The sequence below is a fragment of the Zea mays genome, chromosome 10 (genome assembly GCF_902167145.1).
Source record: "Zea mays cultivar B73 chromosome 10, Zm-B73-REFERENCE-NAM-5.0, whole genome shotgun sequence".
In the NCBI taxonomy this organism is placed as follows: domain Eukaryota; kingdom Viridiplantae; phylum Streptophyta; class Magnoliopsida; order Poales; family Poaceae; genus Zea; species Zea mays.
The window spans coordinates 149458160-149472160 of record NC_050105.1 but is presented as its reverse complement, the minus strand read 5'-3'; the positions used below and the strand labels follow the sequence as shown (position 1 = coordinate 149472160).

The window sequence follows — 14001 nt, the reverse complement described above, 5'->3', positions numbered from 1 at the left end:
TATCTTGATCAAGTAGATTTTTTTCGCTGAGCAAATATGTAAATTTTGATGAAGCCCGTGCTTCCAAACCGAAGATTATAATTTATTGTTAAATTAATAATGACAAAGCAGTAAGCAGTAAATGGTGAAGTACTATAAATACAAAATAAACGTCATATTTATAGGAAATGCATTTGTATATGTGCCAAACGTTGATAAAATGACGAAGCAATCAGAGAAGCTGTGGAGATCCCGACAGTCGTCAGCGACAGGAGCGATTGTTCGGGGAAGCTGCTATGACGTTGCAGCAGATAACCGGTGTAGCGCTAGGAGTAATGGATGGGATGGGAAACGATGAAGGGGGTGTTTGGTTACTCCTGCTAAAATTTAGCCCGAGTCACATCAAGCGTTTGACTTCTAAATAGGAGTATGAAATATAGACCCAACCAACTGGACTAGATTCGTCTCGTCTTTTAATCTTCGGCTGACAAATTAGTTTTATAATCCGACTACATTTAATACCCGGAACGGAGGTTCAAACATTCGATGGGACAGGGGTTAAATTTTAGTTTGGGGTAACCAAACACCCCCGAAGTCGCGAGCGGCGTCGACTCGCCCAAAAGATGACGACACTATGAAGAGAAAGAAGTAGCTGGCTTCTTCCCTTTGGTGCGCTCGCTTCGTCTCCCATCTAGAAGTGTCTGGCAGTGGCTAGGAAGAATAAAAAGCACGTGAAGGAAACAACACTGCTTTTTGGACGTTTGGATTTGAAACTGTGTAAACCATCGGACGGCTGAAAATTTTTGGACTACGTGGACACGCTGACTGGGGAGCGACTGGGCCTGCTTTAATATATAGAAATAAACCAGTACAATGTTCTACGCCGTGATTACACATAATTATATTTGCACGCATATAGCTTTCTGTCGTGTTAGACTTAGATGAATTCCTATAGCTTATCTATGATATAACAATCTATCAAATTATGTTCAGCAGTTTATCCACCACTATACTCATATTCAAACTCCGCTCTGCCAACATTGTAGATTAATAAAAAAATAGTGTTTTAAATAAACTATAAATAAACTGCTGAACATGGTCTTAGGACTATTGTTGTGTTAGATAAGGAACACACCTACGTGTTTCATACGTGACATATGATACATGAAATTGGTGTTTTAAAGGTTTAGAGAATACATTATCTGTGATGGAAACCCTGAAATCAAAGACCACAAGATTTTTTGTGGTCAATCGTCATGGGTTCATAGCTGATGGAGAAGAAGGGGTATGGATAGATAGGAGCTCTATCCGTTCAGGAAAGAAGATTGCATCAGACCTAGCGGCAGAAGTTTCTTTGCCCTCTTCATTAGGTGCCGTCTGAGGTGTGGTTCTTTGTATCTATGTTTGCTCATATTGTAAGCGGTTTTGTGTGGTTGTTTGTGTGTATGTTTGCTTATATTGTAAGCAGCTTGTTTGTTATTGTTGGAATATAAGTGAACTGTCCATCTATTTCCACCATCTTAAGCTTTTGGATTTGAACTAATTGATACATATAATAATTGATACATGTAACTTAATATGGTGTTAAAAGTCTAGATTCAAAATTTTTGCTTCGCAACTCTTTTGGCCGTTGACCTCTAACAGGAGTCCTGATGGAATCTTATTTTTAGAATATAAGACTGCTTCAACATGGCTCTTATTTCACAAAAAATAATTAAACATTTATATGACTTGGCCTCTTAGATCCTAAATATAGAATCACATATGTTGGAGCCTATCCTTGTTTTGTACACTATTTTTAACTTTTTATTTTCTAAATAATATGATATATTACTTTAAATATTTGTTGTCCGCTAGTTCATTTTTAAACTAAAACACGATAAATAAAAAATGAATGGAGTATTTTCTATTAACATAATATATGACTTAATTATTGGAGCCTTAATTTTTTTTGTGGCCCTAAAATTTTCAAATGAAATTATATTTAAATTTTTGGGACTCAAATATAAGACTTGTTTTTAGAGGGAGTGGTTTTTTGACTTTTGTTTTATAATAAAGAAAGGTAAATCTTGTTTGTGAAAACGCGAATCCAGCAAAGAGCGAGCAAAGCGGCAAATGGCGCGTCCAGTGGAGACCCACCGAAACCTACCAGTGTCCCTACATCGTCAGAGGGGCATAGACGAAAAACCGAGCCCACGCGAGAAGAAAAAAAGTGGCTAAAAATGGAGGCGTCCGCGGAGGCGGCGGCCGCCGCCGCCGCTGCGCGAACGTTGAGGTGGGCTGGCCGCGCGGGGCACCTGGGCGGCGTCCCGCGCGCCGTCGTGTTCGCCGCGGTGGGCGCGTTCGCCAAGGCGTGCGCCTCGCTGCTCAACACCACCACGGTCCACAACGCCGACGCGCTCCTCCGCCTCGTCTCGGCGCGGGCTCCCGGGACGCCGCTCCTCACCGTCAGCAATCACATGTCCACGTATGTCCCCCCTGTAGCCTCCTCACGCGTTTCCCTCCCCCATGGCCGTGTATTACCCTTGATGTTTGTTGATGAAGGCTAGCCGCAGTAGCTGGGATCAGATGTCTGTTGCGTTGCTTGGTGTGCTCGATCTGTAGTAATTCTGGCGCCTTGCCTGATCAGATTTTCGTCAGCATTGCTGCCACGTATCATCTGGCAGTGGATTGCATGGAGCATATGTTGATTGAGGTTTCAGTCTACGGTGGATCTCAGGCTAGTTTCCCCCCATTGGGCACATGTAAATGAGTAAATCTGTTAAGCATTAGCGTCTATGGACACCATTGACCTTCTGTTCTTGTAGTGGCCTGGCCCTTACCTATCGAAGCACCAGCTGTCTCCTACATGCAAAACTTAGGTTAGATGTGGTCTAGGCATGGGGGAAGCAGGCTGCGGCAGTTCTATGCACAGTAGCAGGAAGCTCCGGATGGTGGCGAGGACGGGCGCGTGCACGTTGCGCTCCCAGCACGCCGACTCCGCGTCGGGTCCCGCTCCACGGAGGCGCGCGCGGACAGTGGCGGACGCGTCGAGCCGCTGGATGGGCCAGCCCCAGGCGTTGGCCATGCGCCGGATCTTGCACACCTCCGCGGCCGCCGGGTCCCGCGTGTTGTCCTTGATGTCGCTGATTGCGGCGCGGAAACTGGCGCACCCGCGAAGCAGGCACCCAGCTCGGGCACGCCGATGGCCCTGCCCAGCCCCGCGGCGTGCGCGGCGCACTCCGCGGCCGTGGTCGCGGCGAAGTGCAGCCGGAGCTCCTCCACCATGCCGCCGCGCACCATGTCGTCCATGCGCTGGTCCAGGTACTCCACGAGGAGCGTGGCGTCGACGTGGACCCAGAGGAGGCATCACGAGGAGTGGAGCGCGGGGCGACGGCCCCACTGCGGCGCCGGCACAAGGCCCCAAGGCAGTAGTAGGCGGCGGCGGTTGTTGACTAGTAGATTGGCAGCAGATCGGATCTCAGCGCCCATGCCGGAATTTGAGACGGCGATCACGGAAGTGCAGCTAGTGGATCGATACGCTCGGCGGCTGGGAGGACGCCGGGGTGGCTGTTAGGGCCGGCTGCGACAATGACGACAGAGCTGCTACGACCTCGGATGGCGAAGGCAGGGACTGCGACGGCTGGGAGCCCAACACGACGACCTTCATCGTGGCTGTGTCAGACCGCAACGTCATCATCTAGGCTTGTATGGCTCCCAGACTGTTGGAGAAGTGAAGGGACGCCGTCAGCTGCTCGTTTGTCATTGTGCGAAGGTTGGTGGAGATACCGGCGGTGGTTGGCGAGCGGGGTGGAGGTGGGCAGCGCGGCGGTGGATGCAAGCGGCAGCGTGTGCGACTGGGAGGTGGGCGGCAGGGTGGCGGGTTGTGCTGGTGGAGAGGAGCTCATGGTGGTCGGAGGATCGTAGGCCTCTGATACCAAATTGGTAGGGTTTTTAGTCTTACCAGGGATCTGCCGAAGGGAGTATGGGTGAGGGCAGGAGCAACCGGGCTACGACCTGGAGGTGTGGAGGTGGCGCTGGTGGCTGCCTCTTGGGCGCCGTAGTTGCAGGGAACGACACACAGGGATGTGGATTCCAGCTCCCATGAGGAAGCTAACAGAAGATATCTGCTATTGCTTGCCTTCTCTTGATTACAAAGTCCTAATTATATAGGCCTAAGGCCAAACGACTACTCCACAATACTAGCAGACTTATCCAACTAAACTACTCCATAATATTAGGAGATAAACGACACCAACCGATTAATCCACAATACTAGGAGACTTTGTTAGACTGCCCGTCTAGGGTTTGGGGTATTCCCCTTGTATTTACCGTCATACCCTCAGTGTAATGGGCCTGGCCCATTTACTCATTCTATTAATACTACTCCCAACCCTGTTTAGGGTTATGGGCACATATTCCAACATGGTATCACAGAACTAGGTTTAGGGTTTCTCTGTTTTTTTTCCAACAGCAGCCACAGCCGCCGTGGGGGGTTTCCTACACCCCCTGCAGCCGCCGCCGGCCCCAGCCGCCGGACTCCCTCCCGCCGTCGGCCCCCAGCCGCCGGCCCTCCCTCCCTCCCTGCCCGCCGCGCCGCCAGCAGGCCCAGCGCCGGCCCTTCTTCCCCAGCCGCCGGCCTTCCATTGTCGGCCCTTCCTCCCTCCCTGTCCGCCGCGCCGTCAACTTCGACGCTCCAGCCGCGACCGCGACCGCGCCAGGCCGCCAGGACCCAGCCGCGACCCCGCCCAGGCCGCCAGGACCCTGCCGCGACCGCGCCAGGTCGCTGCCGCGCCGCCAGCCGCTCGGGCGCATCCCGCCCAGGCCACCGCGCCGCCTGCCGGACCGCGCCCGGACGCAGAGCCCACCGCGCCTCCGTCCAGCTGCCCCTGCTGCCTCATCGCTCGATGGACACAGCCACCGCCGCCACCACTGCGGCCGGATCCAACGTCGGGGTCACCACCGGCCCTGGCACGCACCTCCCCATCGCCCCTGCTGCACTCAGCAGCGAGCTCGCCCATGGAGGGCCCCCCTACATCGCTGGCCTTGGGCCGATCCACGCCGCTTCCCCGCTGCCCCTACGTCGCGGCTCCCCGCCGGGCTTTCCCGCCTCCGCTCCACCCACCTGGAGCTACACCGTCGCGCCCTCCGCACTCCCCACCACCGACTCCGCGCTCGTCGGCACCCTTGCTACGATCCAGGCTGCAGTGACGGCCTTGCAGGAGCGCGAGCGCGCCGCCTCCCTCGCCTTGGAGCGTGAGCGTGCCCTGGGCGCCGCTCTGACCACCCAGATGGCCACCACGCAGCGCCTCCTCGGCCGCCCGACACTCGCCGCTGCGGAGCCCCTAGAGGATCCCCACACCTCTGACCTCGACGCCGACCTCATCGCTGCTCTCCATGCTCAAGCCGCCGGACTGCACAACATCCGGGCCCTCGTGTCCGTGGTGTTGGATCCGACGTCTTCCCACTACCCCCGTTGGCGAGGACAGGTCCTGCTCACGCTGCGGCGGTTCGTCCTTGACGATCACGTCCTCGTCGACCACGACGCTCCGTCGCCCCGCTCCTGGTGCCTCATGGACAGCGTTGTCCTCTCGTGGCTCCACGGCACCATCACCGTCGAGCTACAGGCTTTGGGGCAGTCCTTCATCAAGGAACAGGAGCCATTGCATTCTTCAGTCGTCCTTTTGCAGCAAGACACCACAAATTAGCAGCATATGAAAGAGAGCTTATTGGTCTCGTACAAGCAGTACGACACTGGCGGCCATATTTGTGGGGACGCCGCTTCATCATACGGACAGACCACTATAGTCTCAAGTTTCTCCTCGACCAGCGACTCTCCACAATCCCGCAGCACCAGTGGATTAGTAAAATCCTTGGGTTTGATTTCTCTGTCCAGTACCAGCCAGGTCGCCTCAACACAGTAGCAGATGCACTCTCCCGTCGCAATGCGGACACCCTTTTCTCTGCAACTCTATCGGGGCCAACTTTTACCCTCTATGATGACCTCCGAAGGGACACTGCTAGGGACCCAGACTGCCAGACCATGTGCACCCAGATTCGAGAGGGGACATTACCTCCTCCATGGCGCGTGCAGGACAGTCTCATTCTCCATGGCCGACGCATTTACGTGCCAACATCATCAGATTGTTTGACGGCGCTGCTGCAAACAGTCCATAATGCAGGCCATGAAGGGATTCAGAAAACACTGACCAGACTAAGGGCTGATTTCTATATCCCACGGGACAAAGCTCGAGTTCGAGAGTTTGTTAAGTCTTGTACAACATGTCAACGCAACAAAACAGAGCATCTGCACCCAGCAGGCCTCTTACAGCCATTGGACATTCCCTCACAGGTGTGGGCAGATATCTCAATGGACTTTGTTGAAGGATTGCCACGAGTTCATGGAAAATCTGTGATCCTGACAGTAGTGGATCGATTCTCCAAATACGCCCATTTCATTGCACTCAGTCACCCCTACACCGCAGCTTCTGTTGCCAGGATCTTCTTTGCGGAAATTGTTCGTCTTCATGGCATTCCCTCATCTATTGTGAGTGATCGGGACCCAGTCTTCACTAGCCATCTATGGAAGGACTTATTCAAGCTGACTGGCAGCAAACTCCGGTTAAGCACTGCGTTCCACCCCCAAACGGATGGTCAATCAGAAGTCGTCAATCGCACAATTGCTATGTACTTGCGATGCATCACAGGAGATCGACCTCGTTCCTGGCTGGACTGGCTTCCATGGGCGGAATATTGCTATAATACATCCTTCCACTCAGCGCTGCAGACTACACCATTCAAATTGGTATACGGACGTGAGCCTCCGGCACTGGTACCATACCAACAGGGCACGGCGCAATCCCAAACCGTGGAAGACCTGCTACAAGACCGAGACAATTTCCTGGCAGAGGTGCGGGACCGCCTTCTTCAAGCACAGCAGCATGCCAAGCGTTGGTATGACAACCATCACCGGGAAGTGACTTTTGAGGTAGGCGACTGGGTCTGGCTTCGACTCCTACATAGGCCAATGCGCTCCCTGGTTGACAAAGCACACAGCAAGCTGGCACCAAAGTATGCAGGTCCTTTCCAAGTTTTGGAACGAGTCGGGTTAGTAGCCTACAAACTTCAGCTCCCAGCCGGCGCTTGTTTACATGATGTTTTTCATGTGGGACTCTTAAAGGCATTTCACGGCACTCCGCCAACAGAGATTCCACAATTGCCCCCAACAGCACAGGGTCGCTTATTGCCAGTACCAGACAAGGTCCTACAGGCCAGTCTTCGGCGAGGCATTTGGCATGTTCTCGTCCAGTGGGGAGGCATGACTACCGAGCAGGCTACATGGGAACCACTGCAGAAGTTCAAGGACCAGTACCCAGATCATCAGCTCGAGGACGAGCTGTTCTTGAAGGCGGGGAGAGATGTTATGGTCGGGCAGACATACAAGAGAAGGGATAAGGATGGCGAGTCCTAGGCCGCCTGAAGGGATAAGTCTGCTATAGGGGAGTTTGTTAAGATAGAGATTCAAGCTGTTTAGATCAGCCTATTTGTTAGGAGATTTCAGTTGGTTCAAGCTGTTTAGATCAGCCTATTTGTTAGGAGATTTCAGTTGGCTATAGGCCTATATAAGTAGGACTTTTGTAATCTGCCAGATAGGCAAGAAGTAATAAAGATATTATTGCTCCCTGCCCCTTGTTCACCTACCAGCCTCTCCTCCCGGGCAGCCACGGCGCCTGGACCATCTTCCAGGCGACGAGCCACCACGCCCCGCCCTCCAGTTTCCCACCAGTACAACCTGCGCAGTACCGGCCGTACCACCTACTCTGGTGGGTCTAGTCGTCTTCTGGTAGACTAGGCCGGTCATAACAGAACCATTGCACATTGGTAGTGTATATTTAAGGAAAGCACAATACGTTCCTTTTCGCCATAAAATGTGTATGAAAGGACAAAATAATCATATTCACAAATCACAAGTGTGGTGCCACTGAGTTGCCATATTGTACACGTGTTATGTATCAGTGCTCGTGCCTCGTGGTTATCAATTTGCTGACCCCGCATCATTTTCTATAATGTTCATTTGTCAGAATTTCCTTAATGTTAAACTTGTGTTTATACCTTTTGTATCAGGTTAGATGACCCGCTTATGTGGGGATTCAAGGGTTTTCCAACTTCGGATGCAAAGCTTGGAAGGTGGGTGCTGACAGCAGAAGATATATGCTTCAAGAATGTAGTCATGTCCTACATGTTTCGACTTGGTGAGCCTTAATATTCCTACTTGTTATATCTGTTCCGTTCCTGTATTAGTTTTGTGAGTTCTACTGGTACTCTGCATGCTAAATAACGAGGGGTGCAATTTGGGTATGTATAAAATTACCACTTATATACTCATGCGGGTTTTATGGATGAAAGTTGAACATTTAGACAATAGTACTTATGTGGGTTTGGGTAAAAACTGACACCTGTATATGATCAACTTATGCGGGTTTTGTGGATGAAAATCGAATTTGTAGGCAATGATCTTTATGTGACTTCTCAAAAATCTGAGATGATGTAACATCCTCTAACTCATTTACTCAGGTAACATTTCATTTGAAGATATGGATTGTTGCCTTTTGATAGAGGACTACAAGGCATTTTAAGGTGTATCCAGTGAAGCATGCAAAATAGGAAAACGTCTAGCACAATCCTATTAAATCCAGCAAACACCTGTCTGTTCCGTACTTATGAAATCCAGTTTCACTTCAACTGCCAGCAACCTTTTTAGAAATTCAGTTTCATGGCACTCAATTCACCCACCAAGACTAGCGAATTGCAGAGGGTTGGCATAGCTTGTCTTCTTGCCATAATATCTTCAGTCCCTCATTTGCAGTATTGTGTATCAGATAAGATTAGCTGATGCTTGCTAATCTATGTGCTGTGGTACTAGTACAAGAAGCAAATGGTATCAAATGTAGCGCCTCATTATATTTTGTTCAACTGATATTCAGATGTCCAGGCCCTTCACATTATTTGGTTATTCTTATTTTTTCCATTTCTAAGGTGACAAATAACTGTGCGCACAGGGAAATGCATACCAATCACGAGAGGGGGTGGGATTTATCAAGAACACATGAATGAAGCCCTTGACGTGCTTAGAAATGGAGGCTGGGTATGGGGGTATTTTTTTTTACAATTACGTACTGATCTTTCTGTCAGCAACAGATGCCATATCCCCTGCCTATGGATTCTGCCCTCTATTTAATTCCAAAATTTATCATGACATATTCAAACAGCTGCATACATTCCCTGAAGGAAAAATAGCCCAAGAAGATCAGCCGATTAGAAGATTGAAGTGGGGAACGGCCAGTCTTATTGTCCGAGCACCTATAACTCCAATAGTTTTGCCAATTGTTCACTCTGGTTTCGAAAAGGTACATGGAACTGATATGGCATCTTGTTAGTGAAGACATTTGTAGTATGTGGTATGGAGAAATATGAATATATTATTAGCACGCTGCCATCTACTTCCAGGTCATGCCAGAAAACTCGTTCTTTGGACGGCGACCACCGGTGCCACTCTGCAGTAAGAAGATAGACATCATTGTTGGAGAGCCAATAGAGTTTGACTTGCCAAGCTTGAAGCAAGAAGCATCAACGGTACCCCATGACTCATCCTCTGAACGGAAGGGGTGGCCGGCCATTACACCAGATGGGCTGGACGAGGCCGCCCAGAGATGGCTTTACCAGAAGATGTCAGACAAGGTCCAGTCTGTGATGGAGAGACTGCGGAAAACAGTTACCAACCTTAAGCAGCGTTGATCTTCATCTATCAGGCAATACCTTGTTGAACTGCTGATTAGGATTCTTTAACCAGCTTGAGTTGGTGGATACAGAAATGGACAAGTGGTCGTCACACAAGTTCGTCAAAGTATTGGTAATAATAGAATTAGAGCTCAGATTGTTTCATTTTTTAGTCTTTTTTTAGTTATTGTTTTGAAAGGTTTCTTCATTATTTACAATCAACTGTTCAGGTTGCCTGCCAGTTTTACTGAGGCATGAATAAAAAAAGGCTTTTGATATTCAGTTGCAAAATCACCATCCATTTACCTGTCTTATGTGTAGTGGTTTATTTTTTTTGTCTTTTACTGATCGGATACCAGGATTTCGTTTCAACTCAGTGCATACGAGGATTACAATGCGCTTCGCAGGTCACTGATGTCCCGGTCTTTGGGTTCTCTCTAGGGCCTAGGCCCTGCAGAAACAGCGTTGGGCCTTGGCCTCAAATGCCAGAAGCATGATGCATGTTTTTCCCATGCCGGACTAGTTTTGAAACTCGAATTCGAGAAACTCAAATCGTCTTCGGATTTGAGTTTTCAGACTAGCTCTCCCCACCAGGTTAACTGATAGAGAAATAAACTAATTTCTCCTCGATCTCATGAATTAATGATAGAGAGATTTGAGAAATAAACAGCTTTCGCCTGCGCCGCTCCTGCACTTGTCCTGCTACCCCTGCACTGCATGCACGCTGTCGAGCTGACCTGACCCGACTCCCGAGCCTTGAGGCGGCGCCGAGGCCGAGTAGGGATGGCAATTTAATCCGTGGATTTGGATATCCGTCGGATATCCGACCCGAAGGATATGGATATGTTTTTTGACCCGCGGGTAAGACCCGTATCCGATCCGAGATAAAGTGGGCATGAATTTGGATATTAGATCTCACCCGCGGGTAATCCGTTGGATATCCGAAATTAACCATTAGTCCATTATTGTCAGGATGAACATGATTCTACTATCATTGACTAAAAAATTCAAACACAACTACTATAGCGCTAGCTCAAGTGCTCAAAACTACACTCGGATCGGATCAATATTGATTGTCATGTATTTGTTTTCATGTTGAGACATGTATTTTTGTCATGTTGAGAATGTTGCTTGTTGAAGGACATGTATATTTGTTTAAATTTTTATTAAATTTTAAGTTGTGTATGATGTTGAATTGGGAAGAAATTTGATTAATTATGTTATTCAATTGCTGAAATGGTTCTTTATCATATCCGATGGATATCCAATGGATATCCGAAACCCGATAGGCATGGATATGAATATGAATTTCTACCCGTGGATATAGTTATGGACGGATATTATCTATAACTGTGGATATGTCTGCGGGCGGATATTTCCAAAATCCGATCCGAGTCCGACCCGTTGCCATCCGTAAGCCCGAGCCCCCTTCCGGTCCAGTCGTGCCGCTGCTGCCTGCTGGGTGCTGGGTCACAATGGCACGTGCCACGACGTCTCACTCGGCGTCACAATGGCACGGGCCAGGCAGATGGATCCATCGCATCGCAGGTAGCCCCAGTGGTGAAGCGCCGACCGTGACTGTTGGCGTCTGTTGGGTGTAGAACTAGGTAAACGTGCTGTTGAGCACCGAATTCAGCCTGCGGACGGTCCGACCCTGATGCCGGACGGTCCGCGGCCCGGACAGTCCGCGCCTGGGGCCGGACGGTCCGCGCGTGCGCAGAGCAGATTAGGGTTCCGAGTTTTGTGTTACGGTTGTTAGCTAAAATCACGGGAAAAGCGCGGAAATTAGTTTGTAAAGGGTCCAGCCCCCCTCCTCTATAAATAGAGAGGTATACGGCCGATTAATAATCAATCGAATCAATACAACTTCTATTTCGCATTTTATCTTAGGAGTAGTTCTAGTTTAGCCTTCCAATCCCCAAATTCTCCGCCTCTCCTCGACTCTACGTCGATTAGAGGAGTCTAGGTCGGTCTACCCGAGCCTAGACAACTCCAAGGATCTCTCCTCCCCGACGGGGTCCCTCCCGGGAGCGAGATCCAGGCGCCGCCGGCGATCTTCCGCCGCCCCTGCGCACGCGCGGACCGTCCGGCCCTAGGGTGCGGACCGTCCGACCGTCAGGCAGGGAACTCGGGCTCCTGCACCAGGTAGCGGACCGTCCGGCCCTGTGCCGCGGACCGTCAGCGCCTGATCAGAGAGCACCGCCGCCTCGCGCTAGGTCGCGGAGCGTCCGGCTCTGGGCCACGGACCGTCCGCGCCTGACCAGAGAGCACTGCCGCTGGTTCTCTTGAGTAATTGACGCATCCAAAAAGGTGTCAACACGTGCGTTCTAAACTTGGCTCATCACGGGTCTTGAAATACAAGTAAAAAACAAACAAACAAACAAACTAATTCCAATCTCGAATTTTCTTACTCCCTTCGATTCTGATTTAGTTGATTGCATAGACTGTTGAACAAACTAATTTCTTTTTCGGTGCACGCTAACTGTTGAAGTTCTAAGTTTTTTTATTACTAATTATCTGACATTGGGCAGGGCTGTAGGAAGAAGGAGAATGAATGTCGCGGTCGTGTAGGCGGAGCAAAAGAGCAAATTGAGGGCGTGCGAGGCCTGCTCGGATTGTCCGTCGCTGTTGGGCGCAGCGCAGCGCAGCTAGCGCGGGGTCGGGGTCGGGCGGTCGGCGCACACGTCGTTTCCCGCGGGTTTTAATTTGGTGGGCGAGATGGCTCTCTGCTACTCAGTCCATAGCTGGTTAATTACACGGCAGAGTAGAATCGGATTACTGGGTGGCATCAGGACTTGTAGCTGCTATAGGACATGCCAGCCGTACGTACCGGGCTGGGGCTGGCGCCTTCTTCACGTGGTGGTGTCAGGCAAAGAGTCCAACAAAAGGTACCGAACGAAATAAACGGACAAACAAAAGGGGATGACGATCTCTGCACCGCTGCTGGATCTTCTTGGGTTCCAATATCTGTCTCTCTGGGATGCTGGCGTGTGCGTTCGACAAAAGGTAGCGTCCCACAAGCCATGACGCAGGACGCGCTTCTTAACTATCGAACCGAGATAGATGCTTGCAGTGACATGCATGGCATGCGTGGCGCATGCATGGGTATTTTGCACTGGGTGCATTGCAGAAGAACCAAGACGCGACATGCATGCATGTGAACGAAACGAAAGCCGAGGGCCGGTCGTCATCTAGATGCTGCAGGGACCCGTCGTCCGTCCCGGGTACAGTACGGTAGGACAGAGCGCAACAGAATTGGGCCTGTTCCTGTGGAACCTTGAATGACGCCGCCCGCCGGGACCGTATAGTAGGCGCTGGCGTGGTCCAAGCTTGCAACGTAACGCCGACCTCGTACGTGGTTGTATTGTACGTATGTACACACGTACATACATACATTGCACGCGAATGCATATACACCTGGCTAGCTAGCTATCTATGCAAGGCGTACGCAGCTGGTGCTAGACTTTACTTTTGTACTGTACCGCTCTAAGGCCTACGGGAGTAGGAGACTCTGGACATAGAGAGGGAGAGACGCAGACGACGCAGCAGCTCTGTCCATGCTTTGGGCGAAAGGCAGGCAGATCGAGCGTTGGGTTGGGTGGCGAAACAGAACACATGTGGCGATGCCGTGAAGGAAGAGGTTGCTTGCTGTCGTATCGTGATGGAGTCGCAGCTAGCCACGCAGTGCTCGGCCAGAGCCAAGGCGACGACGACGACGACCTACTACACTGGGTCAAAAGCTAAGGCTCGTTCACGCACGACCGACTGGCCTCCCTCCGCTCCGCGCCTCCGTTGTTTGTATCCATTTGGCCGGAGAGCTGGACCGCATGCAGCGTGACCGTGACCATAGACATCGACCGACCGTTTGTATCCATTTGGTCCGCTCCAACTGAATTCAGCAGAAAACGTACGATATCATTAAATCGTTAGCATCGAAATAGTTGTCTTAGTTTTAGAATTCTTCGTCACGAGACTGTTGATTGAGAGACAACCGCCTGTTTCTCCTATCTCCCCCCTCTCTCCCTCTCGTCTACGTCATAATAAATAAATAAAAAAAATCATATATGGTAGCGTTACGTTTCTATATAGACAGTCTCCATGTACTTGTGCGTTCAAGAACAGGATGGATCAACAGATTTTCTCCCTGGCTTCACTCCAGGCCAACAACTGCTTCGTTTTCCGTACAACCATTCAATCCGGTTGCGTCACTGCAGGCGGTGAACGGCACCTCGTACCGCACGGGCGCTCCTCGAAGCCGAACAAAAA

The 14001-nt window shown here is 50.5% G+C and overlaps 1 protein-coding gene across 1 annotated transcript; it reads left to right on the top strand.

Annotated features, from left to right (window-relative positions):
- The first annotated feature begins 2094 nt into the window (after nt 1–2094).
- LOC103642173 (N-acylphosphatidylethanolamine synthase) lies at nt 2095–10036 on the top strand. Its single transcript, XM_008665490.3, has 5 exons — nt 2095–2446; nt 8083–8210; nt 9018–9103; nt 9228–9365; nt 9466–10036. The coding sequence occupies exons 1-5, from the start codon at nt 2202–2204 to the stop codon at nt 9751–9753; spliced, it is 885 nt and encodes a 294-aa protein (XP_008663712.1). The 5' UTR covers nt 2095–2201; the 3' UTR covers nt 9754–10036.
- Nucleotides 10037–14001: the final 3965 nt, after the last annotated feature.

Coding starts and splice junctions, on each gene's coding strand:
- LOC103642173 (XM_008665490.3), top strand. CDS start 2,202: ATGGAGGCGTCCGCGGAGGCGGCGGCCGCCGCCGCCGCTGCGCGAACG. Junction 9,104..9,227: donor TGCTTAGAAATGGAGGCTGG/GTATGGGGGTAT, acceptor ATATTCAAACAG/CTGCATACATTCCCTGAAGG. Junction 9,366..9,465: donor TTCACTCTGGTTTCGAAAAG/GTACATGGAACT, acceptor ATCTACTTCCAG/GTCATGCCAGAAAACTCGTT.